The following is a 27,896-nucleotide window of genomic DNA, read 5'->3' on the forward strand; positions in this document are numbered from 1 at the left end:
CCACCATATATACTACTATTATAATGCTTCAATCCCTATATTTCTCCCCGAAATTTGAATATTAAAGATGCGAAGTATCTGATATGTATCTATTTCACCTATTTTTATATCTTACTGTAGAGGTGTATTTGTACTATCATCAGACCTAGTCCATGCAATTGCAAAAAATCTGAGAGGTGAGCCGCACAGCTAGACCATAGAACGGCTTCCTTCGTTGACTTCCTAAATTGGAACATATGCTAGAGCGTATTACTCAAAATGGATGCAAAAATGAAATCAGTTCATAGTTATACCATTGGAGAATGTGATTGGAACAAATACACTTCTGTAAATTTGATTTGCTGAAGATCAAAACCTGAAGTGCAACATGCATAATCAAAAAATACAAGAAATTTGCAACTATGCAACGTATTGAAGACTCTTCAGGTACTTTCGCTTAAACTGACCATACTATATGATCTATATATAAGAGTTTTTCGTCGTAAAGTTGTAGATCAAAATGGTCTAAAAACATCAAATATATCGTAGGATGTACGAATCAAGGAAACCGAAGGTGCTCACAATTTGTACGCGTCGCTCATTCTACGGTATTTAGTATTGCCAAATAGCATGTACGGTATTATTCAATTATATACGCTAATTGAATCTTTGTTACTATCACCTAATTACAAGGAACATAGAGACGTGTTGTATCGTATAGTTATTAATAGGGTAGACAGTTTCACTCTTTTATACAATTGCAAAGTAGATTGAAATTTATAACCGGTATAGAAGTCTCGGAATTGAGTCAATTCGACCTTTGAATAAACATTGTCCTTTAACTCAACACCAAGACGAAAGGAAACCTACACAACTTCTTTGCTACACTCAAATCATCCAGGAGACATGAGTGACACAACAGGGAATTTGACCCAAGGTATTGAAATGGACGAATCACCAACTCCAGAAACTGTTACCGTATGTACGATGTTCATTTTTGAAATGAAAATTTATTTATGATCAGAACTAACATGTTTTAGACTCCATCATTGGACTTGAATGAAATCCTTAAACCAACAGAGTTGGATGGAACCACCACTAATATAGCGTCTAATAAGGCTAAGTATTTGATTCGGTCAGACAAGGAGCATTTTGATGTTGATGAAACTGCTAAGAGGTTCAAATACTTGCTTGGATTGACAGACTTATTTCAGCACTTCATCAATGCTAAGGCTGATAGAGATCCAAACTTTCAAAGAGTTTTGGCCAGTATTGACAATAATGAGGTGAACCATAAGCATACAGAAGCTAACAATAGGAGACGTAAGACTGAGAAGGAAGAAGATGAAGAATTATTAAATGACGAAGTTGAGACCCCAGCGATTACTGAATTCACTGAAAGCCCAGGATATATTCATGGGAAGTTGAGGCCATATCAGATTCAGGGTTTGAACTGGTTGATTTCGCTATACGAAAACAACTTATCTGGTATCTTGGCGGATGAGATGGGATTGGGTAAAACTTTACAAACCATTTCATTTTTGGGATACTTAAGATATATGCGGAATATCAATGGACCACATATTATCATAGTTCCTAAGTCTACTTTAGATAACTGGGCAAGGGAATTTGCAAGATGGACACCTGATGTTAGGGTTTTGGTTTTGCAAGGTGATAAAGATTCCAGACATGAATTAATCCAAAAAAGATTACTCGCTTGTGATTTTGACGTTGTGGTTTCATCATATGAAATTGTTATAAGAGAAAAGGCGTCGTTCAGGAAATTTGCTTGGGAGTATATTATAATTGATGAAGCCCACAGAATTAAAAATGAAGAATCTTTGTTGTCCCAAATTATAAGAATGTTTCATTCTAGGAATAGATTATTGATAACTGGTACGCCGTTACAGAATAACTTACACGAATTATGGGCTTTGTTGAACTTTATTCTTCCAGATGTTTTTGGGGATTCAGAGACATTTGATCAATGGTTCCAAAATGATAACAAAGACGAACATGGAAATGGTAAAGAAGAAGACGTAATATTGCAGTTACATAAAGTCTTGCAGCCATTTTTATTACGTCGTATTAAATCTGATGTTGAAAAGTCCTTATTACCTAAACAAGAAGTCAATCTTTATGTTTCGATGTCTGATATGCAAAGAAAATGGTACCAGAAGATTTTAGAGAAGGACATTGATGCAGTTAATGGTGCTAATAAGAAGGAATCGAAGACTAGATTACTAAACATTGTAATGCAATTAAGAAAATGTTGTAATCATCCGTATTTATTTGAAGGGGCAGAACCTGGTCCTCCATTTACTACAGACGAGCATTTAGTCTACAATTCTCAGAAAATGATTATATTAGATAAATTATTAAAAAAGTTCAAACAAGAAGGATCAAGAGTTTTGATTTTTTCGCAAATGAGCAGAATGTTGGATATAATGGAAGATTATTGTATGTTCAGAGATTATGAATACTGCCGTATCGATGGTCAAACTGACCATGCTGATAGAGTTAATGCGATCGATGAATATAATGAACCAGGCTCCTCCAAATTTGTATTCTTATTAACCACAAGGGCTGGTGGTTTAGGTATCAACTTAACTACTGCGGATATTGTGATATTGTTCGATTCAGATTGGAATCCACAAGCTGATTTACAAGCTATGGATAGAGCTCACAGAATTGGCCAAACGAAACAAGTTCGAGTTTTCAGGTTTGTCTCCGAAAATGCAATCGAAGAAAAGGTCTTAGAAAGAGCTACTCAAAAGTTAAGACTCGATCAATTAGTTATTCAACAAGGTAGAAATGCAGGAAATATCGGTCAACAAAGTAATAAGGCTACATCAAAGGATGAATTATTAACCATGATTCAACATGGTGCGGCAGAAATATTTAGTAAAGATTCTGCTTCAAATGGTGAAAATGCAGATGACGTTGATATCGACTCGATTTTGGCTTCTTCAGAAAGCAAGACAAAAGAGTTGAATAAAAAGTATGAAAAATTAGATTTGAGTGCGTTACAAAATTTTTCGAACGATGAATCAGTATATGAATGGAATGGAGAAAATTTCAAGAAGAAGGAAACTTCTACCATCGGCGATATAGGTCATGGATGGATCAACCCTGGTAAGAGAGAACGTAAAGAAAATTATTCCATCGATATGTATTATAAGGATGTTTTGAATACGGGAGGAAGGTCTCATGTTAAGTCAGGACCAAAACCACCAAAACAACTCAACATATTTGATCATCAATTTTATCCTACTAAACTATTCGAATTAAATGAACTAGAAAAAAATTACTATAAAAAACAAATAAGATACCAAGTTCCGTTGAAGGCTGGTAACCCTAAGACTTTAAAAGAAAGACAGTTAGAACAGAAATTGGAACAGGAAGAGATTGAAAATTCGAGACCTTTGACTGATGAAGAGAAGGAGTTAAAGGAGGAATTATTAACTCAAGGATATGGTAATTGGAATAGAAGGGAGTTCACTCACTTTATTCAAGTTTGTTCGAAATATGGCCGTAACTCAGTCCTGTTAATTGCTACTGAGTTCGAAGACAAGACTGATGAAGATGTGAGGGAATATGCCAAGAAGTTTTGGACTTCGTATGAAGAAATTGAAGGCTACGAAAGATACATCAACCAAATCGAAATGGGGGAAGAAAAAATCATCAAGAATAGGTTGCAAAAAGAATCGTTGCGCAGGAAATTAGCTCAGTACAAGTACCCACTACAAGAATTAGTATTGAAGTTCCCTCCAGCTTCCACAAACAAGAGAACGTTTTCAGAAGAAGAAGACAGATTCTTGTTGGTACAATTGTACAGATTTGGACTCGACAGACCTGACATATACGAAAGAATCAGAGATGCCATAAGGGATTCTCCATTATTTCAGTTCGATTTTTTTTTTCAGTCAAGAAATGCCGCAGAACTCTCAAGAAGATGTACTACTCTTTTGGCATGCGTATTAAAAGAAATTCACCCTAATGCTGTGAACAACAAGAGAAAGAAGGAAGAGACACCAGACAAAGATACCAAGAAGAAGAAAGCCAAAAAATGATTTCATAATCGTTATTCATATATTACATGTTATATACATTATATAGTGATCCACATCAACTTTAGTGAATTACTCTAGTAGCTCTACAATAGCTTTCTCGAAGTTTAGCGGGGCTACTGTCGAGTCGTAACGTTTGACTACTCTACCACTTCTACTAATCAAAAATTTCTCAAAATTCCACTTAATCCCTTTGAACCCGAGAGACGTCCGTTGCTCGTTCTTCAAATATCCATAAAGCGGATCTTCACACTCTCCGTTAACCTCAATCTTGTCCATTATAGGAAACGTAACTCCAAACTTCTTTTCGCATATCTGCAAAATCTCTCGTTCGGTATACGGTTCTTGACTCCCAAATTGATTGCATGGGAATCCAAGCACAACAAATCCCCTCTCCTTATACGTTTTATACAAATATTCAAGATCTTTGTACTGCAGTGTAAATCCACAAAGACTCGCTACATTTACAATCACCACCACCTTCCCCTTCAATTGACTGAAATCATACACCTCGCCGTATACATCTAACGGTTTGAAGTCGTAGAAACTCGTTTTATCCATCAACAATGCAATTCTATTCGTCTCGTTGTGTCTATTGCCAATGAGATGAGTAGTTGGTTTCTTCGTCTATACTAAGTAGAAAGTTCTAATCATAAGCTTACATAATATGTCCCAATTTTCAATATTTGTCCGATGCTTATATAATAAATCACCATAATTATCTCCCGGCGGTACCAATCGGGTCAATAAGCAAATATTACACAACACCGGGTAGTATAGGAAGAATAAAAATCGATTTTGTGTAAGTTTTACATATCACACGATTTTTGCGTTTTAAAACTACTCCTTCTCCATGACTAATGGAATGTTTATTATAGTTCTTTATTAGTGAAATTAACCGGTTTAAATTTACAAAGCGAATAGCATTAGATACAAAAAATAGTGGAACACTAAGGATAGTATTACAATAGGATATCTGAAATAACGTATAAATCATAGGGTCTAGAATATTCTGTGTTTGTACATCGCAAAAAAAAAAAATTTAAACGTCAGGGTTTTCAGTAAAATTACACACATTATAATTCAAAATGTCATTTAATGTGAACTGGAACTCGCTAGAGACAGAGTCATTAAGTTCATGGACGAAAGAGTTATTGACGGATGCATTGAATTCGGGGAAGAGACCGAACATCCTTGCGTCGGGCATTCAGATTAAAGATTTAAATTTTGGAAAGGTGGGGCCCAGTTTTGAGATTTTGGAGATTGGAGAATTGGATAAAGACAGGTTTAGGGGGATTTTTAAGATAAACTACGAAGGTGATTTCCATTTGACGTTGCATACGAAGGTTCAGGCCAACCCACTCAAGATATACAGCTCGAACTCATTGGACAGAGAGGTGAATCAGTTTGATGAAATGAACAATTTCGTGACGCCGGATTTTCTTCTCTGTAACGATCCATTTGCATTACCGTTAGATTTGAAACTCAGCGACATCAAGATATCGGGGATTGGGATAATTGTGTTTAGTCAGACCAAGGGACTAACTCTTGTGTTCAGAAATGATCCGTTGGATTCGATCAAAGTATCATCAACTTTCGACACCGTGCAGGTGTTGGCAAATTTTTTGCAAAGCCAGATTGAAGACCAGATCGGAGATCTATTTAGGGAAACATTGCCAACGTTGATCCATGAATTGTCATTGAAGTATACTTCGTTGAACGAATCCAATTTCAGTGACTTGCAATCTAAATTGAAGAGCAAGATGAACAATCTCGATACAGAAGACTTAGAGAAAATATCCATTAACGATGTCAATTCGGAATTCAATTATTCCAGCACCAACTTACGAAAGAACATGAACCTTTTCAATTCAAGAGAAACCTTAAACTTGAGTATTCCAAAGTTAAAGAATATTGTACAAAGATCACACTTGGAAAAGTTTAACAAGCATTTGCCAAACTTGGTCAGCACTTTGAATTTAAATCTTAATTTGCCCGATGTTAACGTCAACAACAACATCGCTCCCTCTCAAAATAATAACTGCATTCCAATCGATTTGCTAATCAATAATAATAACAACCTCGAAAATATTTTGACCGAAATCTCCAGCATTCAAACCAGCAGCTATTATAATAAATTGAATAGTAATAACAATGGGTCAAAGCCTAACAGGAGGGTCATCAAACTAGGTGGAAAGAAATCTAAGAAGGCAAGCAGTGCTAATCCTTTGGACCAAACCCCAGAATACAGCGAAGTGTCTACTTTGATAGATGATTCAATGGAACATTCCACGATCGAACATTCTACTTTTGAAAGTCCCGTCTCGTTAGAACATGCGAATTTGATTGATTTAAAGCAACCCAAACCAATGAGATGTACAAGGGATATCAGTATCGACACTTCAAAGCCTATTCTCTCGCATTCACATTTCCACGCCAACGGCAACTCAAATACGAACTCTCCTCACCACCCTAACTCTTCCTTGTTACGTGGTGTAGGATTGGGTAATAACTACTTCAACTTTACCAGCAACCAACAGATCTCCACCTCCCATATCGAAAACGACGAAGACAGATTAATGAATAAAAAATCTAACAATTACATTGATATCAAGTCTATCAATAACAAATCCGTTGATTCGAAGAACATCGACCAATGGAAGAAGTTGGATTTTGATAAAGCTAGCCTTAGACAAAATTGCAGCTCGCCGCAGCATAATGTTTTCGAGGTACCACCACCACCACCATATCAATATTAGTGGTCTCATGTACATAGTATCTTCCTATTTCAATTCGTAGGTTTTCAGGGTTATATATTAGTCTGTCGTCTATCATCTATTTATTTATACAACTTTTATGTGCTTACGTTCTATTTCATATATAATCAATTTGTTTTGATACTAAATCTTGTAGTCTAGTTCCAATATATTTAATTTATGGCTCGATTGCGTAAATGAAAAATTGTACCTAATCTAAAAATATCGCCTCGTTTGTTGTTAAAAAAATTCTGATTTAGTATACGTTTTTTACTTTTTTAAATCGACATCATAGAATATCAAAGAATTTACAGGGCTTTCTAGAGTTTTATAGAACGAGATGGCATTTGGAAATTTTGATACCATATGTAATATTACTTCCTTACCCTTGTGTTCCGTGGTGGGATCAGTCAATGAGACGTCATATTTTACTAGAGGTATAGTTCCAGATTGCTATGCTAGATCGGTAGAGTTGGCTAACACTATGGTGTTCCAAATAGGAAATGCATTTGTTCATTTTGGTGGATTGATAATCTTGTTGATTATTATATTTAATGTTAGAGCAAAGTACACAGCTATTGGTAGAACCGAGATGCTTTTCTTTTTTTATCTTATTATTTGTTTGATTGTCAGCTCGTTAGTTGTTGATTGTGGTGTATCGCCACCATCGTCCGGCAGTTATGCGTATTTTGTGGCCGTTCAGCTAGGATTAGCCAGTGCATCGTGTATCTGTATTTTGTATAATGGACTCTTATGTTTCCAGTTTTGGGAGGATGGATCGAGAAAATCGATGTGGTCGTTAAGAGTGATCTGTTTCTGCTGGTTCGTAGTTAACTTTATCGTGGCTTTGGTTACTTTCAAGAGCTGGGATAGTGCATTAGACAGCAGAAAGACGATGGCCATGTTTGTGATCACGTACCTTATTAATGCTATTATATTGGCATTTTATGTGATATCTCAGATAGTACTTGTTGTTTTTGCTCTCGATTCATACTGGCCCTTGGGTGCCATCTTGTTGGGGGTATTCTTCTTTGTTGCCGGCCAAGTGTTGACTTATGAATTCAGTGACGATATTTGTCGTGGTGCTTCCCATTACATCGACGGGTTGTTTTTTGGAAGTGCTTGTAACATCTTTACTGTTATGATGATCTATAAGTTCTGGGATATGATAACGGTAGACGATTTAGAATTCTCGGTGGCTAATGTGGAACATGGTGTTACTGCCTTTGGCGGTGACGACGAGAAAAGAGGTAGTACAATTTTTAGCTAAGGCTGATCACCATCGTGCCTACGACTGCTTGTGCTTACTGTGTTTAGTACAAGTATATTACGTCACCTATATATGTCATACTTGTCTACTTATCATTTGTTGATAACTACTATGGTTCATTTAACAACTCACTCGACTAATCTACATAATGCCGAGTGTTATTATATTTAGTATAATTCTTCGATAAATAAATATAAATTATTCCCAAGTAATAGTCTGTAACCTTAACTCTTCATATTTGGCTACAAATTGAAAATCATTAACAATCATTCACGTCTGAATCTTAAATGCTTAGATCGCGCTCGGTTCGTTGTCAAATCAATCCATAAATAGGTTTCTCAAGTAAAACAGCTGTTCTCTAAGTTAAAATATTGACATTAAAAGATGAGTACAAATGCTGAATCATCTACATTGTTAGATCAAGATAGAATACAGAATTTTCTCAATAGCGATGGAAGCTTAGACGTATTGTTAAATAGACTCAAACAAAGTATAACTACAGGAGAGGAATTCTCCAAGTTTGTTAAAAAGAAGGCATTAATCGAAGATGAACATTACAATCAATTAAAGAAATTTGCCTCTCATACAAGAACTACTATGAAGAGTTCAGCTAAATTAAAAAATGACTCTTTCAGTAATAAATTGGACTCAATTATTGAATTTGACGAGAAATTATTTAACGTGGGTAGTTCATATGTTAAGGCGTTGAATGTTATGTATGATGAATTGACATCGTTAGTTGGCACAGTTTCGAGATCAAGAAAGACTATAAAGGAAGAAAGTAAGAGAAAAGAAAAGGAATGTCTGGACGCCATAATGACAGCTGAAAAGGCAAAACAAAAATACTTTCATCTCTGCGATGATTTGGAAAAGTTGAAAGCATCTGATCCAAATAAGAAGTCTTTTTCATTGAAGAACAAATCAGCAGAGCAACAGGAAGACGATTTACAAAGAAAAGTGGATGCTTCTGATCAAGATTATAAGCTGAGAGTTACAACTTGTAAAAAGTTAAAGGATGAAATTTTGATGATGCATAGACCAGCCAGTTCGAAGAAGTTAAAGAACTTAATTTTGGAAATGGATATTGCTATGAATGTTCAATTGCAAAAGTATGCAACATGGAATGAGAATTTGATTATGAATTCAGGTGTTCTAATTTCACCTTTGAGACAAGAAGGTTCGTCGAAAACTTCTATGAAAGCATTGGCATCTTCTATCGATAACGAAAAAGACTTATATAATTATTTGATCAAGTATGAAAAGCTGCCATCAAATAAGTCACTTGTCCCAGTTGAATACAGAGTGCATCCGTCGATAGCCAAAACCCAGAAGCCTAGCAAGCCCTTCTTGAATAACAGCAGTAGTACCAATAATACAAATGTTGCTCCTGGTTTTAATAATTCTAGCAGCAACCGTGGCGAGAGCATAACAAACAATACCAAAGCGATAAACAATGCTAATATGTCCAATAATACTACCAATTCATCCTTTTCAGCACCATCAAATAAAAACGCACAAGCATCTAAGCTTAATTCTGATTCACATGAGCACGCCGATAATGAGCCAGGCAACCAAACATACAGTTCATTGGACCCAGCAAGCAGTCCTAACACTCCTGATTTGAATGGTCCAAGATCATTAAGTTCACAATTAAATCAAGCAACACAACCAACATTTGGTGCTTCAATCGAAAATGTAATTCAATTTGCAGGCATTGATAATGTTCCATTGGTAGTCAAAAAATGTATTGAAGTAATCGAGAATTACGGCATGGACATCGAGGGGATATATAGAAAGAGTGGTAATGTTACTACAGTCCAAAATTTGAAAGATTCTATTGATCAAAAATTTACTAATTATTTGTTGATAGGTAATAATATCGATCCAAATAATGTATTGGATGCTGACATATATTGCATTGCATCATTATTAAAGTGTTATTTTACTAGTTTGCCAGAGCCATTATTGACTAAAGAATATTATCAGTCGTTTATTGAAACGGTCAAATCCTTGGATGAAACCTATATCGCCAAAAAATTACATCATTTAGTTTTCAATTTACCTGATGGTGCTTATTTTACATTAAGAGCTTTGATATTCCATTTAAATAAAGTTGCAGCTGATGAAGCTCCAAATAGAATGACAACCAAGAGTTTAGCCATAATATGGGGACCGGCATTGTTGAATGATAATTCAATGAGCCCTCAAGATTTAAGTTATAAAAGTAAAGTTATTGAAGAGTTGATGCTTATTGCTAATGAAATTTTTGATACCGATGATTAATGCATTTCTATCACTGTTAGTTTGTATTTATAATATTTTGAAATATTATTGTTTTTGTCTTGTTTGTGATTAAATATATTCCTAATTTTATATACTAATACATTAAGTAAGGAACATTTTGCTTCTGTTTGTTATCCTCACCAGCACTATTATTACCAGTATTCTTGTTAGCATTACTGGAAATATCATTACCAGGACTCTGGTAATTATCTCTTACATGCCTGTCATTGTTCCTATTCGTTGAGAAGTTAAACCTAGGTGGTTTCGTGACTTTATGACTTGTGTTAAGGTTCTTAACTTTGAAGTTGTTTTTGTATGCTAATTCTTTTTCTGCATCCTGTCTCTTTATTTCCTCCAATTCTAATTCTTTTTGGCGTTTTTCTTCTTCTAGTTGTTTTGCATATTCTTCATCACTTATACCTAATAGTATTCTTTTTGTATTCTTTAATTCATCCTTTAATTCTTTATGGAATTCTGGCGAGTCTATTATTTTCTCTTGAATATCTTTATCCACTATACTCAATAAGCTATTATCGTTTTTGGAATTTACTGTTTTTTGTTGCATATGATCATTTATAATACCACCCTGTATCAATGCTCCCATTTTACCCTTATTCTTCATTAGTATTGAGGGGTCATTTTTTATCTTATTTTCGACCATTAATTTCAATTTCAATAGCAAATTCGAATGAGTTTCTGACTTTTTAAAATCCTCTAATAATAGCTTTCTACGTTGATCGAACGACCCGTTCTTCTTATAAACCGCTGTAAGCTGCTTTGGATCATTTATTTCTGTTATACTTGGGGTATTAGATGAATTACCATCTGCATTTTCTGTCATTTTGATTAGTTATGTTTTAATATAATTTATTTAGCATACAATTTTCTAATTCTTCTAAATCGCGATAACAAAATAAAAAGATTATACCATTAACTATTATACAACTTAATACCCGAGCGAATAGAACATTACAAGTATAAGACATATTATGACCGAAGAGACTAGGTCAGAAGTATTAGATTTTGGTGGTGCAAACTCTTCAATTTCTAAAACCCCGACTTCATCTCATTTATCTAATAACCACTCGAGACATGAGTCTAGTCTTCGAAATGATAATAAACGAAAGAAGCCGAATATAAAACAGGTTAACAAATCACATTTGTCAGCTCAAAAAGAAAAGGTTAAGATACTAGTACATCAGGTCATAGACTTGATTTTACAAGAATCAAAGCTCGAATACAGCTTCGATATATACTACAGAGGTGTTGAATCCTTGTGCAGATTCAAGCATATTGAGCAATCAATATTGGCAGATCATTTGAAATTAAAATTGGAAGACCATTTCCATTATCATATAAAGCCTGATATTACAAGGATCTTAGAGGATAATCTGTTAACATTAAGTGAATCAATAACGAAATACTTGGAAATATATGAAAAATGGAAACATAAGCTTCAGTTGTTGAGTAAGTTGTTTCTTTATTTGGATCGGTGTTATTTAATGCAACATCCTTCAAGAAAAATGATCTTAGAACTCGGGATGACGTTGTTTGTTGAGGGGCTCCTAGCGGATAATAATGAAGGCACTAATAGATTAGCTGATATCACTCTTCGCAAGCATATACAATTGTTAAAAAAGGTTGGCGAATTTGAAGATATCAGAGATTTAAAACTTGCTAAACATCTATCAACGGTATTAGTGAAATTGAATTTCAATCACCAAATAAGGCTACATACCGATCTTATAAATCTGATAATATCGCATTATAATTCATTAAAAGACTTGTGGATTGAAAAGCCTGAAACATACATACATATAGCTTTAACAAAGATATCAAGGGAAATGACCTTTTTTAAGGATTGTGGTTACGAGAGAGAGTTTTTGATAGAATTTTTACTGAAACTCAAGTGGATTCTAATTTTTCAAAATTTCAATACAATGATTAGGAGCTGTATACCCTTCATGGTACATGATAAAAATTTGAAGCAGTTTGAAATCATATATGATTATTGTGGGAGATCCTTAGACGAATATCAACTAGATGCAATGTCAATTTTTGTTTATGAATGGGGTCAGCATATAATACACTCAATTAAGGAGATAATCGATAGTAATAAGTCAAACCTGAAAAAGATAATTCCATTATTAGTTGAATCCAATTTGAAATACAAAAGCATTGCTGGTGACAAATTTAACAAGAATGAATTATTTGAATTTGAAGTCAGAAAGTCCTTTACGAAATCGTTCAATGAGAAGAAGATTAATACTTTAATAATATTCCAGTTATGTAAGTATTGTGATTCATTCTTCAAGAATATTAATAAAAAATCGAACAAGGATGAAAGTATAAATTTATCCTTCAATGAATTTCAACAACATGTATTGATTATCTTTAAGGCTCTAAATAATAAAAATGACTTCATTTCTCATTACAAGAAGGAGTTGTCGAAGAGATTACTTTTAGGAAAATCCCCGAGTTATAGTTTAGAAAGGAAGTTAGTAGAATCATTCTTGAAGCTTATTGGTGAAGGAGAAGAAACTGTTGGTTTGCAAATAATGTTTAAAGATCTAGAGTTGTCAAAAGAAAAATATTCTCTGATGACTTTGGATGACAGCACTGTTGATTTTACTGCTTTAGTCTTAGAACAAAAGCATTGGCCTGAAATGCCTAAATTGGACTCAGATATTATTCTACTGCCTCAGCTTACAACCATACTTGATAGTTTTACTGCGTTGTATCACAATTCGGACGAAAAATTAAAAAACCGTACTCTTGATTGGAGTCATTATCCTTTGCATCAATTAACCATCAAAGCGAACTTTGATAATGGCGAAAAGGAATTAGACGTAAATTTGTTACAGGCAATTGTCATTTTATTATTCAATGACAAGAACAGCTATACTTACGACGAAATATTTGCACTTTCGAATATAAGTGATAAGTTATTGAAAAAGGTACTAGGGTCATTATCGTCTGATAAATACAGAATATTACTTAAGGATAATGCAACGTACTCATTCAATTCAAAATTTACGGATAAAGCAACAAAAATAAAAATTACTCTTTCAAAAGATAGAGAAATATCAACTGGCTTGTTTGATAGCGACGCAACAAAGGCGCTTGAAAGAAATAGAAGTGTTGAATTTAGAAGCGCCTTAGTTCGGGTGATGAAAAGTGCCAAACGAATCTCGTATCTAGATTTATTGACCCAAACCCTACCATTAGTAGAAAAAAACGGGCCATGTACCATAGCAGACCTTAAGTCCAATCTTGAGTACTTAATAGAGAATGAATTCGTTAAAAGAGAACTTGACGGTCAATCACTTTCTTATATACCCTAATACACTTACATGAATGTAAATATTACTCTAGTGTTTATTATTTCAATGAAATCCAACTATGTAAATAAATAATATAGCACATAATTCCATATAACTAAGTATGCATAATTAGACAGGAACTTCTTCTGGATCTGGATTGTAAATCCAGTGTTGACCAAAGTATGGAATTTTAGAGTAGAAAGTATCCTTGAATAATGGGATACCTTCTGTGAAAGTGGCAACACCTGCAGCAGCAGCACCTCCCCAAAGGATCAAGTTAGGTGTGTATTGCTTAATAAGTGGCAAGTTTAAACCAGCAAAGGTTTTAACTGTCTTGTAAGCTGGAGCTCTAATGTACTTAATTTTTCACGTTAGTAAATTTCATCTTAATACGCTTCGAAACGAATCATCTCCCAAATGCTTAAGTCCTTCTAATAATCAATAATACTTACAGAAACCATTTTTCAATATTTATTAAAGATAACTGTAGTTAGTTGGAGCAGAATGTTTTATTATATCAATTGTAGTGGATTAATTTAATTGGAATTCGATTGGCTGAAAAATAGCACGTGATTTGTTTTATAGAATGAAGTATACGATGCCTACCTACCAAAGAACGAATCGTTCACAGAGCAGATAGCCCAAGATATCTAAAGCTTCTATGGCCAGAGATTCGTCTACAGTAGCTAGTGGTATACAATAATTTAAATTTTTGACTATAAAATATGAATATATAGCCATCACAAATGATGATGAAATATACCTTAATTAACGTAGGCAGTTAAAGCAATAGTAGCTTCGTCGAAAGGTCTCTATCATTTCAATTATGAACCACATTCAACCAGATATATGTACTATTGAAGCAAGAAATCACGATGGTAAAAATAAGAATAAAAAACAATGCATGTGTACTAAGAAGATTTCCGGCACGACTGTACTCTTAGACTCGTGGGCTCTTAACAAGCATCAGGCTGGGCGAGGATATAGTCGACGGTCTGACCAACAGTCTTTAATGTGTCGGCTTCGTGATCTGGGATTTGGATGTTAAATTCGTGTTCCACTTCCATGACCACTTCGACAACGTCTAACGAGTCCAAACCCAAGTCTTGTACAAACGCACTTTCTTCAGTGATTTCCTTAGCGCTATCGACCTTATCGTATCCTTCTAATAATTCCACGATTCTCTCTTTGGCAAGATCTCTAGATAAAGCTGGGAACCCAGCGTAGAAACGAACAAATGATGGTTTTGTTATGGAAATTGCTGCAGGTGCAATTGGCTGTCTAACTAATGGTGTTCTAAGGCTTCTGAATAAAGTAGATCTAAACATAATGTATCTAATGTGTTTGATTTGTAGTGTTTAATAGTCTGTTTAGTAAAATTAATCAGTTTTAAGTGGTTGTTGAAGTTTTGAACATCGCTAACAAAAGCGCACGACCTTTTTATTCTGCGATTAATTTTTCAATGCCGGGACTTAAATCAGCACACTATCGACATTAGAGTAGACAAACGGCACCAAATAACGGAATGATTAGATCATTGGTAAATATTTACAAGACTCCAATCAAGTCTGTATCCACCTTCAGCAGAGTAGCACCTGTTACGTCTTATTTGGCGTCTATCAGAAGTAATATTCCTATAAATAACCAGTTCAGTCTTTTGAACCAACAAAAAAGATATGCCACGTTAAACCAAATAAAGAGTGGTAGACATGGAAAACCTGTCAAGCCATACGTTTCCAAAGCACCACATTTGGATACAAACCCATTTAAAAAAGGGGTTGTTTTGCGTGTTATGATTGTGAAGCCAAAGAAACCAAATTCAGCACAAAGAAAGTGTTGTCGTGTAAGATTATCAAACGGTAACGTTATTTCGTGTTTAATTCCAGGAGAAGGACATAATTTACAAGAGCATCATGTTGTGTTAGTGAGAGGAGGAAGAGTGCAAGATTTGCCAGGTGTGAAATATCGTTTGGTGAGAGGAGCATTTGATTTAGCAGGTGTGGCTAACAGAACTACGTCGAGATCAAAATACGGTGTTAAGAAGCCCAAGGATAGTTAGGTAATAAAGGTGCTGTACAAAGTATATATTTTGATAAGTCTGTAAATATTTAATAAACTAAATTCGGTAAATTTATTGGTTTCTGTTGCACAAAACAAGTGTGAACAAATCGTTACTGATTATACATAAAAGTCTAGTATGTTATCTTCAAGGCTCAAACCCTGGTTGAGTCGAATCTTCTACCACTGGCTGTCTTTCTGTTTTCAATCGCTTTACCGTCATCGTCGATATTTTCTGGCTTAGCTCTGTTTAAGACCTTCAAGAATTCTTTAACTCTAAATCTCATTCTCGAATGCATGTACGCTTTAGAACATTTAATATGATAATGAAAGTAGTTTCTGAAGAACTGAATATGAGAAATACAATTATCTCTTCTGTCCCCTTTAATTAAATGTCTAGGAAATAAAACAAATGTAACGTAACCCTTGTTATCATCGTCATAATTCTTAACCACACGTTGAATATCCAACGGAGGTACCTTGTGGGAATATAATACTTGTGGGGCATTTTGAACTGATCTTTTTCTTGCATCGACGAATTCTTGGAGGAAAACTTTACCGAAGATTTTATCTGTTTCATCTTTGAAAATAGTAGAGAAAATTACGGTAACTCTGTCGAAGGAAGGCTTGATGTAAATGCTCTCATCTGAACCACGATAATTAATAGTTAACACCTGTTCATTCTTTAATTCACTTTGAATCTCCTCGGCATACGTGTTACTGCTAGCGTATGTTTCACTTAACTCGTCATATCTGCTAAAGGCTTGTTCGAATGGGGCAGCCATGCAATGTCTTTTCAAAAATGATAAATCTTCAATCAATTGATTCTTAAATTCATCGTCTTTACTACTTAATTGACTCAAATCTAAAACCATTGAGTAATTATAATTAGACTCGATATCTTTGCTCGGTAAAGTGGTCAAAGGTCCTTCGTATTTGGAATACTTGTTTCCCAAGTAGGCTTCGACCCCATAATTAACCAAATCACTCCAGCACTTTAAGTATACAGAAATAAGGATCAATTCTCTATTATCTGGTAATGTCGAAATATGGTACGTAGTAAAATCAAAATCGGAAACAATTCTATCTAAAGATTTCAAAGGAGCATCCGGACTAGGAAATATTCTATCCGTCAAAGTATTTTGAATCAATAAGTTATTATGTTCTATTTGTAACATTATAATTGTCTTTGAAGATGTTATTTCTGTTCTAAAGTATCCTTTATTGATCAAGGGTTAACTCGATTTCATTCAGAATAAAAATGTCGCGCGACATGTCTGTATAATATAGAGAATACCTATGGCTACGAGATACACTTCATTAGTAGGCTAACAATTCTACAAACTACTAATTAGGGATGTCTCGATAGTGTATTTCGATATAGTATAATTTATACATACATAACACAATTAATAAAGGTGTATAACAATACATAACTACAAAGTTATAAGAAATGAAGCAGAAACCTCTTTAAGTTCGTCAAAGATATAAGAACCTTTGAATGTAAACCCAATTCTTCAAGGATAGCAGATGTAATTACAATATAAAATCTTTGTTTGTGTTCTTGTTTTTACTAATAGTTAATAAATTAACATAGTGGAAAATATAATACAAATATGTTTCGATAATAAATTCTATTGAACATCATTAAATCACAATTATCGATTAACGCTGTTTCTATTGGAATTCATTAGCCCGCCTCTATGCAACGCAGGAGCTTGAACCTTTCCTTTCAATAGAGAGCGGACACTCTCTTTTGGAGGTTTGGCAGTGGTAGTTGAGGAATTAACACTATTGGATCTGCTTAAGTTCTTTTTGTTCTTTTGCTCTTCGAGTTCTTCCAACTTCTTTGTTACAAATTTATCCATATGAGGATCAATATCTCTATGATTCACCAACCACGGATGCTTTAACAACGTAGCATATGAAGGTCTCAAATCGGGGTTTTTATTTAAACAACTCTTGATAAACAATTGAGCGTCTTTAGAGAATGCTTTAGGATCCAATCTTGGAGGGTCACCGTCAACGATGGCACTTAATTGGGAAAATATGTTACCATAAGTTTCAGATGGATAAGGATAATGACCTGCTGCGATTTCCAAAATACTTAATCCTAAAGACCAAATATCGGACTGAACAGAATAGGTATTGTCGGTTGGACTTAACGACTTAATTCTTTCCGGGGCCATATAGGACTGACAACCAATATTAGTTTTCGCTAACGACGCAACTAAATTACCACTAACTCCAAAATCACATAACTTTACTTTTCCTAGAGAATTGACCAAAATGTTCGTAGGTTTCACGTCTCTGTGAATAATATTATGCTCATCCTTCAATTCCTTCAATCCTCTGATAACGCATTCGGTTATATATGCAAGACATGCTTCATCATTGACACCATCATCCTTTCCATATATCTTATCCAACGAACCTCCATCCATATACTCCATACACATATAAACAGCTCCTTCAACAAAGAAAGCTCCATAGAAATCAACAATATATGGCGAGTCACATTTATGTAAGATTTCCAATTCCATTAAGATTTGAGTGAATTTTGTTTCATCCAATTCTAATCTAACTTCTTTCATGGCCATTAGTACACCCGTTGGCTTATGCAAAACCTTCAGAACAACACCATAATTACCATGTCCTAGTTCTTCTAAGAATTCCAATTCCTCTAACGAGATCCGGAACAGCAATCCTGACAGGAAATCAATCCCCTTTGAATGTAACGAGGCCTTACCAGCAAAATTTAACGAGCCAGATTTTATATCAACGTATTTCGAATAATTTGCAAATAATCCTTGCAACTGAGGCTTCTTGGATTGATTTGTTTCATTGTTAGTGGCCATGGTAGACGATGATCCAGAAGAATTCAATGATGAGATAGTCGAATTTGAATTTGAATTTGAAGTGGATTGTGGATTCATGCCACTAACTCCAGGACCTCCTGTATTAGCCAAATTCAATTTGAAGTTAGGTTTATTTTTTCTTTCTGATACTCTTCTTGTTAAGTCGCCAGTAGTGTTCATGGCATTGTTATCAAGGACACTTCCCTTTGGTGCGTTCAGAAACACCAGGCTCTCTTTACCATCACCTATAGGGCTCGTGTCATCCGGAGAGCTAGCACTAGTGGGACTACTCATTTCACTTAAATTAAGCTTCATTCCTCTTCTTTGGGATAAAGACGGCTTCTTCAGTAACTCAAATGGTAGCTGTTGTGGTTCTTGTTTCTTTAAACTCGACGTTCTAGAAATGCCTTGACCCATAACTTGACTCATAGATTGGCCCATACTTCGGTTTACACTATGGTTCGTATTCTGAATATTTTCTGTTTCCATCGGAGAAGGAATCAAGCCTGGATCGCTAGTATCTCCCAGAGAGTAAGATCTTTGTTGTAACAGCATAGTTGGCAATGTGGGTAAAGGTGGTAATGGTGGTAATGGTTTGTCTGGCGCTTCACTCAAATGGCTCGTAGATTTTGAAATTGGATTCAACGCACCATGACCGCCATTCACTGGCTTTGTTCTCTTTTGTTGGAACGCCAATATCCTGGCCTGAATATCACCATTTATCTGTGAATGTGATACCCTCTGTGGCGACTGAGTGCTCTCAGTATTGACCGCCTTAGGCGTTCGGATATTTAGGTTTTCAAAACCTGGACTCAAGTTGCCCGACGTATCATTTGCATCACTCATTGACGTGTGTCGCTATTCTGTTCGTTATCTCAACTTTAACCGACGTAATGATGGCAGAATCACTCAAAATTGCTAGTACTAAATGTAGATATGTTACAATAGCACCTCGACGTCTGTCTCTATAATGTATATCCTTTTGCTTATTTGCGTTTCGCCAAATAACCAACACTGACTAGACACCTTCTGCTATTTGTGAATGGGTGTTTTGCTAAAAAATTCGAAGTATTCTGCTGTGTTAAACCCGACGGTTCTTTGTTTGTCGTCGAAATTTTCTTATTCGTTTCTTGGTTACACTAAAATGGTGTCAACGCCTGATTTGTTTTCCGAATAATCAACTTTTCCTTTGTTATAATAATACTCTTGAAATATCTATAAATCTATTCCCACGTTAACAAGCTTGTAATTTTACTAATAATACTATGTATTTTCAAGAGACTTTGTTTCAGAAAATTATTTTCTGTGAGTATTGGAGAATTTATTTTTAATTACTAACAGAAAACTATGAACCCAAATGAAAGCAAATATACGGATACTTGATGGAGAAAAGACCTACAAGCAGCTTACAGCGATATATGTAAACGTACATCAACGAACGTTCGAAGTAGCTAGTTCCTGTAGCAATTGCAATATGGGCCCATGCTATTGTCACTGTCCCATGCAATCCGAAAAAGCGCATTTGGGAGCTTCAATACAGGCTGAACATCAGTAACCCCTGCGTTTCTATCCACACATTTGTTATAGTAGGAACATCGAAACACCTATTGTGAATAAACCAATCGGTTGGATAACAAATCTAGTATCCGTAATTTTGTTGTAGGCGTATGTGGAGTTTAGTAACATAAACCCTAAAGTATTTAGAGGCGTCTCCCAACTACGAAACCACTGCGATCGACACCAGCAAGTTCTCCCAACTATAAAAGATGAAGCCGCGAAGTGCCATTACGACGCATCGCGTATAGCACATTTGGGGAGCTCTTTCCGCTTACAAAAATGAACGGGAATCGATTGGGACTACATATTAACGATAACTACAGGGGTATGGAACGGAATACGATATAGTTAATATAACGAATTCTCGCCCTCGACGTGGACCGTTTGGGACTCCTCGGATACCAGGGTATATTCCAGGGTGTATGATATGCCGGTCACAAGACGCCTCTAGGAGCAATCATTCGCTAGTTGAGTATAAGGATGATTAATAAGACTTGGTGAATAATAGGAGCGCGACATTGGCGACATGACGAAGAATACCTAGAGAGATACTTTCGATATTGCGACATTCCGGTTTCGTGGTAGAGATTACGGGATTGTTCGCCCAATGGGTTGATGAGCGGCTGCGAAAGTCTTATTGTTACCATGCATGTAACGCACTGTGTAAAGAAAAAGATAATTGAGGCGTTTCAGTAAGGGTAGACTGGATAAGCCAGTAGAATCAGTTGGGTTGGGTGTGGAAGAAATACTTAATAAGGATATATGCCGTGGGCGTCCGCCTCTGATGAGTATTTTATTGCTCAATTAGTCCATGATTCTTGATTGACAGAAAAGAACAAAAGATTACTATATACGGTGCAAGCGAAACCTAGAAATAGAATTAGTTACGAGAAGGTCAATTAGGGGCTTTATTTTTGTTGATAAATCGGATAATTTATCAGATTAATTCCGTACAAAGTATGCAAGGCCCTATTAGTTTGGGGACGAATTAAGCAGTTGAAATATAAATATGCCCTTAAAAAAACGCGGAACGGGATAGATAATAGGTACCGGGACCGATTGTAGGTGTTGTAGTCGCTGTAGTATACCTCATGCGTTGAAATCGATGCGCTGTGGTGAGGCAAACAGTAGTGAAAGGGGTATTGCGATAAAGACTACGACCAAATTAGGCAGCTATACTATGAAGTGCCGTGGGGGCTAGCTGTTATTTGTGCTGGATGTCAGAATCAATGCGGTATGATGACTTCTATTTTTATATACACCCTTCATGCTCGGATATATGATTTCGCCAGGGCACTAATTTTTCAATCCTGAGTCTTGTTAGAAAAGGCGTATATTCGTATAATAAGCCTCTGGTAATAGGAACTCAATACCCCCGTACTAAGTGTAGTGGATCGCCAGAAGCATTTTTTGTTTGTTGTAACGGTTAATAGACGCTATTGGACCCTACATGAGCGATGCTAGATTACACGTCCAGATCAACGATTACGATACATATCAAACACATACACTGAAGCTAGATCAATTATATAATGATGTTGTTCAGGTACCAATCATAAGGATTTTTGGGTCGTTGTCTGTGGGTATAGATGATGGCGATGAAAGAAGTGATAATGATCATACGAAGCATAGCGGTTCAAATAAGCCGGTCAAATTCCTCTCGTACAATGTGTTAGTTCATGTTCACAATTACTACCCGTATTTGTACGTTGACTGCTTTGAGAATGAGGCATTGTTGAGGTCGGAAAACTATATAAACCAGTTGGTGGAATACCTTGAAAATAGCTTACAGCAATCATTTCGTCGAAAGAAGGGTGAAGAAGAAGAAGAAGAAGAAGAGACGATAGACGTGGATGTGGATTCGGGTGGGGGGGAAAGAAAGTTCATTGCTAAGGTGGCAATATGTAAAGGTTCTCCAATTTACGGATATCAAGTTGGATACAAGCTCTTCTACAAGATCTCGTTGCTTTCTCCGTTGTACAAGACCAGGCTTACCACGCTTTTCCATGACAAGAACATCAATATTTGCGAATTCAGCTCTAGTTTTGACAAGGGTACGAAAAAGTCGTATGCGGTAAATGTATACGAGGCACATATTCCGTATTTGCTTCAGTTTTTAGCTGATTTCAATTTGTTTGGGTGTGGGTGGTTAGAAATCGACAACACTTATTTCAGATACCCCATTTTAAACGATAATACCGATATAGACACCACTCACCTCAAATCGTATTTGAAGCTGTTCATCAACCATAACAATATACTCGAAGGACTGAAATTTGCTCGAATTGGCAGGTCTTTGTTAGAATTTGATATCAAGACAGAGAGCATTCACAACAGAAGTTATATAAAACAGCGACATTTGCACCATGAGTTCGTTGAAAATCGTAGTTTTAATTCTGGGATACCGAACAATGAAATATATTTATCTTCATTAAATCATATCTACAAGGATTTGAAATATCAATGTGAATCAAGAGGCTCAAAAATGACTGAATCGCAGTTTTCGCAGAATAATTTAGGCTTGGGTGGAACCTTTTGGGAAAATCAATCTGATTTAAATGATTTGATGAACTATGTAATTTCTCTTACTAAACCAAGCCCTACCAATAAATTGGATGCATATTTCAAGAAATTCATTGAGTCTGATAAGCTTTCTAAATTTCCAACAGCATTTGAGTTAATAGATATTGAGAAAATCTCCAGTTCGTCTGGTGGCATTTCATTATTGAATTTCAATGACGATCTAATTAAGTGGAACGTTTATTCGTTCTTATTTGAAGATGCAGTGATACTCAAAGATATCGCTACGCGTGAAGAAAGTGCTGTAATACGTGAAGATGATATTGTACCGGATTCTAAACCTTCGTTAGATTTAGAGTTCGATAGTGATGATTTCACGGATTCTGAACATGTTAATCCTGATGATAGAGTCGAGAAAAATGATATTGACCCTGCAGAACATGAGCGTGCTTGGAGTCAGCCTAATAAATCTGACCACGAAATAATGTTTGAAGTAAGTCAAAGGAAGAGGAGGAGAACGTCGCTTTCTCAAACGTTGGAAGAAGGCGATTCAATTTTACAAGTGCCTAGTTCACCTCACCATCTCTTTAACAAAATAACTAATCCCAAGCAAACCAACAAGCTCCCTGACCTAATGCATTCGTCTCATGGTAGGCATTTTTATGAAGTCCTGAAACCACAAGCATTAGACCGTAATCGTATAATGAAAACTTTCGATGACCAACATCTATTGAAGGTAAATTACACTGATCCGTACTATGACAAAGAATCCGATATGCCTTCTAGGCCTATGATATTCGCTAATAAGAAAATTAGTATTCCCCTTATTAATTATAACACGCTTGAAGCGTTTAAAGTGAAAGCCGGTTCTAGTTCATTACCTATGTCCCTGATGATTCAGCAAACTCTAAGTGATTCAAGTTCATCAAAAATTAGAGCATGTGCGAGAAACATCTGTTCCTGGAGATATGTTGCTGAACCACCTTCTAAGGTTGAAATTCAGAAATGGGTCGCTGTGGAGGAAGCTAAAATGAAATACAAGCGATCTAAATTCCGATCTCAGATCGAACCTCCGATTACTCAAACTAATGACTACAAATTTTCATATAGATCGGAAAAGATTTCTCGTAGGCCAAATTCCTTCAACTCATTAACTAATTTCCATTTAGAAATACATGTTAATACTCATAATGATCTATTACCTAACCCAGACGTGGATCCTATTAGCGTGATTTTTTATACTTTTAGTGATTCAAATCATATGTTCGACAAAAATAATAATAAAGTCGGTATTTTGATTTATCATGAACCAGGCTCTCAGAGAGAGGATTTTGCTAAGCAATTAGAGAAAGTTTCAAGTTTCCTTGTCGAAAAGCCTGCAGTTGCAATATTTTCTGATGAAAAGTCGATGATTAATCAACTAATTCGGCTTGTTGAATGCTTCGACCCAGATATATTATCTGGATATGAGATAAACGCATTATCGTGGGGATATGTCATAGAACGGTTTCGAAATGCTTACGACATAAATTTATTGTTTGAATTCAGTCGTTGTAAGTTTAAAAGCAATGGTAAGTTTGGTGATAGATGGGGATATACTCATACATCTGCGTTTAAAATTAATGGACGCCATATATTAAACGTTTGGAGATTATTGAGATCTGAATTAAGTCTTACAAATTATTCTTTGGAGAACATGTCATATCACTTGCTTCACCAAACGTTACCAAGATACCTGAATTTTCAATTAAGTCAATGGTACTATGGGAATGATTTTCTGGAATTGTTATCTGTTTTCAAGTACTATTTGAGAAGGGTTCAATTAATAATGAAAATAATTGATATTCAAGAGTTGATAACAAGAAATGTTGAGCAATCCCGGTTAATTGGAATTGACTTCAATTCTAATTTTTATAGGGGGTCCCAATTTAAAGTTGAATCAATTTTATGTAGATTAACAAAGGCAGAGAACATATTGTTAAATTCAGTCTCCAAGCAGCAGGTTCATGAAATGAGACCTTTAGAATGTATTCCTTTGATTATGGAGCCGGACTCAAATTTTTACAAGTCTCCTTTAATCGTTTTAGACTTTCAATCTTTATATCCATCGATTATGATTGCTTACAATTATTGTTACTCTACTATTTTGGGTAAACTACATGGTTTTAGCCCAAGGAAGAACATTATTGGCTACTTGAAGAACCTAAAATTACCACCTGGATTAGTTGATTTATTTGCCAAAAACGATGGTTTAAATATTTCACCTAATGGTTACGTATTTGTTAAGTCATCTATTCGAAAGTCTATGTTAGCTAAAATGCTTGAGGAAATTTTGAATGCTAGAATCAATGTTAAATCTGTAATGAAACTATTCAAAGATGATCCAGAGCTAATAAAGTTATATAATTCACGTCAATTGGCTTTAAAATTAATTGCAAACGTTACATATGGGTATACTTCTGCAACTTTTAGTGGAAGAATGCCAAATTCTGATATTGCGGATGCTATTGTCTCAACTGGAAGAGAGATTCTAAGTCAATCAGTGAATCTTATTGAACTGACAAATTATGGAGCGAAAGTAGTATATGGTGATACTGATTCTTTGTTCGTTTATTTACCGGGTAAGACTAAACAAGATGCTTTCAAAATTGGCAACGAGCTTGCAAGCTTTATAACTGATAAATTTCCGGATCCTATAAAGCTAAAGTTCGAAAAGGTTTATCATCCTTGTGTTTTGCTAGCGAAGAAAAGGTATGTTGGTTATAGTTATGAGTATGAAGATCAACAAGAACCAAAATTTGATGCAAAAGGAATAGAAACAATTAGAAGAGATGGTATACCCGCTCAACAAAAAATGGTCGAGAAGACAATTAGGATCTTATTTGACACTAAAAATTTATCGTTAATCAAGAAGTATACAATGGAGCAATTTTACAAGATTTTAATCAACAAAGTTTCCATAAAGGATTTTTGCTTTGCAAAGGAGGTACGGTTTGGAACTTACAAAAATGAGGCTCATTTACCGCCTGGTGCTATTGTAGCTAATAGGAATGTGAATAAAGACCCCAGAAATGAGCCGCAATATCGTGAAAGGGTGCCATATGTTGTGTTCCAAGACTCTTCGAAAATCCGAGTAAAAGATAGATGTATATCGCCAGAGGATTTTATTAAATCATACAATACACTGAAACCTCTAAGCTTGGATAATGAATATTATATTACGAGGGTTTTGATTCCTCCATTAGAACGTGTTTTTAATTTGATTGGAGTAGATATCAAAGGTTGGTATAAAGAATTGCCTAAATTCAACCATGAACTATTTGAAACGAAGAACAATATTTTTCAGTTCGCAAAGTTTATAAAATTAAATTCATGTGCATGCTGTGGGTCGAAATTAAAAGAATATTCTAGATCTAAATATATTTGTGGTCAATGTCTAAATAATGAATTGGAATTAATCGCAAATCTTTCGATGTCCTCTAAGTTCGGAGAATTTAAAGAATTAGTAGCAGATAAGACGTGTGAATTATGCGTGAATATGAATTATGAGAGTTTGGGCTCTCGAACTATTAGAAACTGTATGAATGAATGCGTTAATAATAGCTGTCTGGTGTATTATAATAAGATTAGGGTAACAAAAGAAAAAGTACAACTAGACCAAAAGCATTTACACCTATTAAGTGACTTAGAATGGTGATATGAAACTAAATATACCTAAACTAATATGGATTAATTTTAACGTACTTTGATTATAAACTAATAAGACGCCTTCTTAAGAGGTGCATCGTATTTAACTTTAGTATAATCCCAGTAAAATGTTAAATCACTGGTTGCATTACCAATTTTACACAGTTTGGCGTAATCAACCCCATCCAACCTGTTTTTCACTATTTCTTCGAATTCGGTCATGCCGCATGAGAATCCTGGGCCAGAAGTACAATTATTGATTGGAATAACTGAATCATTAACAATATACCTGACATAACTTCGGTTCGAGCATTTAAGTTTTTCTGTATAAACCCGTGCTCCTTGTGGGACAATATGAGAACGAACGTATGGATTAACGAATGGTATATGATCAGCAGACAAAGGATGATCTGGCTCGAATAAGCCCAATCCACCGCATATATAATTGGTTATATCAGTATCGTGAGTAAACGACATAAAAATTTTGTTTGGCAGAGTTTCGTCTTTTAACAATTGTAAGGATGCATTTAGGAGTACCGATCCGATTGGTTTTATGACCGAATTACCTGGACCATCTGAATAATAATCTGAGAGATCGACTGAGTATTCATATTTAATGAATTCTTCGTTAGTAAATAAATCGCAGAACGGTGATTCACCTTTCACGTTGATTTCATATGCACACCAACCAAACATGTTATAAACATCATCAGTAGTCAAATTCAACCCTGGGTTAAGTTTTAAAAGCCTTTTTAATGCATTATGAAGATACTCATTGGAATACTGGCTCAAAATACTTTTATTCTCCTCTGAATCCCACGCACTGCACGCACTTGCAGGAGTCAAGCTATTTGCACCCATTTCACTACCTTCAGATAAAATGACAGTGTCAACTTTTCTCCCGTCATACTCTTGGCCCATAAAGCCTCTAATAAAACTTTGGGACGTATCGTATACTCTAGTATTACTCGTGGTGAAAACAGGAATAGTATTTGAGTCGTTGTATAAAGAGTTGTATCTAGCTCTAAAAGCCGCACCATGCTTCAAGGCATTTGTGGTTCCAGCGTAGGGACTACGTGAATTCGAAGGACTGACTTCGAGATCATACATATCCAGATTTGATACGAAATAAGTATAGTCGTTCAAGAATGATAACTGTCCTTTGAATGTGCCATTGTAATCTTCGAATTTCTGCATAATGTGCTCATATTGCTTTCCTGCGTTAGAGCTGGGAAACCGCTCGCCATGCCTCAGAATCAATTGCACTTGTTCAATTGTGCATTGATCTGGTATATCTGTTGAAATACCGTGGCCTGGGTTTTGAATGTAGGGTCCAGCACCACCTAGAAATCGGACTATATTATACTGTTCGACTGATGCCTGTTGAGGATTTGCAACATCTTGATATGCACTTTGGCCAACCAATAAGAATCCTCCATGTAGGAGTGTAGATATAGAAACCATTGTTGCTTGAAAGAGTTCTATTAAAGTAAAGTAAGTTTGCAGATTTATTTGTAAACAATATCAATGAAAAA

The 27,896-nt window shown here is 35.4% G+C and overlaps 14 protein-coding genes across 14 annotated transcripts; 7 read left to right on the forward strand and 7 right to left on the reverse strand. All coding sequences in view use genetic code 12, as the record gives it.

Annotated features, from left to right (window-relative positions):
• Positions 1 to 885: 885 nt before the first annotated feature.
• Positions 886 to 4,052, forward strand: DEHA2C08294g (DEHA2C08294p; the record flags this gene model as incomplete). The annotated part of the gene is made up of 2 exons (XM_002770142.1): positions 886 to 957; positions 1,020 to 4,052. 2 exons carry the CDS (start codon positions 886 to 888, stop codon positions 4,050 to 4,052), a joined length of 3,105 nt encoding a protein of 1,034 aa, XP_002770188.1.
• Positions 4,053 to 4,121: 69 nt separating this feature from the next.
• Positions 4,122 to 4,610, reverse strand: DEHA2C08316g (DEHA2C08316p; the record flags this gene model as incomplete). Its single annotated transcript, XM_458039.1, has 1 exon — positions 4,122 to 4,610. The coding sequence occupies one exon, from the start codon at positions 4,608 to 4,610 to the stop codon at positions 4,122 to 4,124; it is 489 nt and encodes a 162-aa protein (XP_458039.2).
• Positions 4,611 to 5,137: 527 nt separating this feature from the next.
• On the forward strand, positions 5,138 to 6,808 carry DEHA2C08338g (DEHA2C08338p; the record flags this gene model as incomplete). Its single annotated transcript, XM_458040.1, has 1 exon — positions 5,138 to 6,808. One exon carries the CDS (start codon positions 5,138 to 5,140, stop codon positions 6,806 to 6,808), a length of 1,671 nt encoding a protein of 556 aa, XP_458040.1.
• A 337-nt stretch (positions 6,809 to 7,145) lies between these two features.
• On the forward strand, positions 7,146 to 8,075 carry DEHA2C08360g (DEHA2C08360p; the record flags this gene model as incomplete). The annotated part of the gene is made up of 1 exon (XM_458041.1): positions 7,146 to 8,075. The coding sequence occupies one exon, from the start codon at positions 7,146 to 7,148 to the stop codon at positions 8,073 to 8,075; it is 930 nt and encodes a 309-aa protein (XP_458041.1).
• A 384-nt stretch (positions 8,076 to 8,459) lies between these two features.
• DEHA2C08382g (DEHA2C08382p) lies at positions 8,460 to 10,358 on the forward strand (the record flags this gene model as incomplete). Its single annotated transcript, XM_458042.1, has 1 exon — positions 8,460 to 10,358. The coding sequence occupies one exon, from the start codon at positions 8,460 to 8,462 to the stop codon at positions 10,356 to 10,358; it is 1,899 nt and encodes a 632-aa protein (XP_458042.2).
• A 94-nt stretch (positions 10,359 to 10,452) lies between these two features.
• Positions 10,453 to 11,199, reverse strand: DEHA2C08404g (DEHA2C08404p; the record flags this gene model as incomplete). The annotated part of the gene is made up of 1 exon (XM_458043.1): positions 10,453 to 11,199. The coding sequence occupies one exon, from the start codon at positions 11,197 to 11,199 to the stop codon at positions 10,453 to 10,455; it is 747 nt and encodes a 248-aa protein (XP_458043.1).
• Positions 11,200 to 11,347: 148 nt separating this feature from the next.
• On the forward strand, positions 11,348 to 13,702 carry DEHA2C08426g (DEHA2C08426p; the record flags this gene model as incomplete). Its single annotated transcript, XM_458044.1, has 1 exon — positions 11,348 to 13,702. One exon carries the CDS (start codon positions 11,348 to 11,350, stop codon positions 13,700 to 13,702), a length of 2,355 nt encoding a protein of 784 aa, XP_458044.2.
• Positions 13,703 to 13,810: 108 nt separating this feature from the next.
• DEHA2C08448g (DEHA2C08448p) lies at positions 13,811 to 14,142 on the reverse strand (the record flags this gene model as incomplete). The annotated part of the gene is made up of 2 exons (XM_458045.2): positions 13,811 to 14,038; positions 14,134 to 14,142. The coding sequence occupies 2 exons, from the start codon at positions 14,140 to 14,142 to the stop codon at positions 13,811 to 13,813; spliced, it is 237 nt and encodes a 78-aa protein (XP_458045.2).
• A 495-nt stretch (positions 14,143 to 14,637) lies between these two features.
• On the reverse strand, positions 14,638 to 15,009 carry DEHA2C08470g (DEHA2C08470p; the record flags this gene model as incomplete). The annotated part of the gene is made up of 1 exon (XM_458046.1): positions 14,638 to 15,009. One exon carries the CDS (start codon positions 15,007 to 15,009, stop codon positions 14,638 to 14,640), a length of 372 nt encoding a protein of 123 aa, XP_458046.1.
• A 197-nt stretch (positions 15,010 to 15,206) lies between these two features.
• Positions 15,207 to 15,740, forward strand: DEHA2C08492g (putative mitochondrial 37S ribosomal protein MRPS12; the record flags this gene model as incomplete). The annotated part of the gene is made up of 1 exon (XM_458047.1): positions 15,207 to 15,740. The coding sequence occupies one exon, from the start codon at positions 15,207 to 15,209 to the stop codon at positions 15,738 to 15,740; it is 534 nt and encodes a 177-aa protein (XP_458047.1).
• Positions 15,741 to 15,894: 154 nt separating this feature from the next.
• On the reverse strand, positions 15,895 to 16,917 carry DEHA2C08514g (DEHA2C08514p; the record flags this gene model as incomplete). Its single annotated transcript, XM_458048.1, has 1 exon — positions 15,895 to 16,917. One exon carries the CDS (start codon positions 16,915 to 16,917, stop codon positions 15,895 to 15,897), a length of 1,023 nt encoding a protein of 340 aa, XP_458048.1.
• A 480-nt stretch (positions 16,918 to 17,397) lies between these two features.
• Positions 17,398 to 19,443, reverse strand: DEHA2C08536g (DEHA2C08536p; the record flags this gene model as incomplete). The annotated part of the gene is made up of 1 exon (XM_458049.1): positions 17,398 to 19,443. One exon carries the CDS (start codon positions 19,441 to 19,443, stop codon positions 17,398 to 17,400), a length of 2,046 nt encoding a protein of 681 aa, XP_458049.2.
• A 2,161-nt stretch (positions 19,444 to 21,604) lies between these two features.
• On the forward strand, positions 21,605 to 26,371 carry DEHA2C08558g (DEHA2C08558p; the record flags this gene model as incomplete). Its single annotated transcript, XM_458050.1, has 1 exon — positions 21,605 to 26,371. One exon carries the CDS (start codon positions 21,605 to 21,607, stop codon positions 26,369 to 26,371), a length of 4,767 nt encoding a protein of 1,588 aa, XP_458050.2.
• Positions 26,372 to 26,430: 59 nt separating this feature from the next.
• On the reverse strand, positions 26,431 to 27,825 carry DEHA2C08580g (DEHA2C08580p; the record flags this gene model as incomplete). Its single annotated transcript, XM_458051.1, has 1 exon — positions 26,431 to 27,825. One exon carries the CDS (start codon positions 27,823 to 27,825, stop codon positions 26,431 to 26,433), a length of 1,395 nt encoding a protein of 464 aa, XP_458051.2.
• Between the last annotated feature and the right edge of the window lie 71 nt (positions 27,826 to 27,896).

The sequence above is a fragment of the Debaryomyces hansenii genome, assembly GCF_000006445.2.
Source record: "Debaryomyces hansenii CBS767 chromosome C complete sequence".
Lineage (NCBI taxonomy): Eukaryota > Fungi > Ascomycota > Pichiomycetes > Serinales > Debaryomycetaceae > Debaryomyces > Debaryomyces hansenii.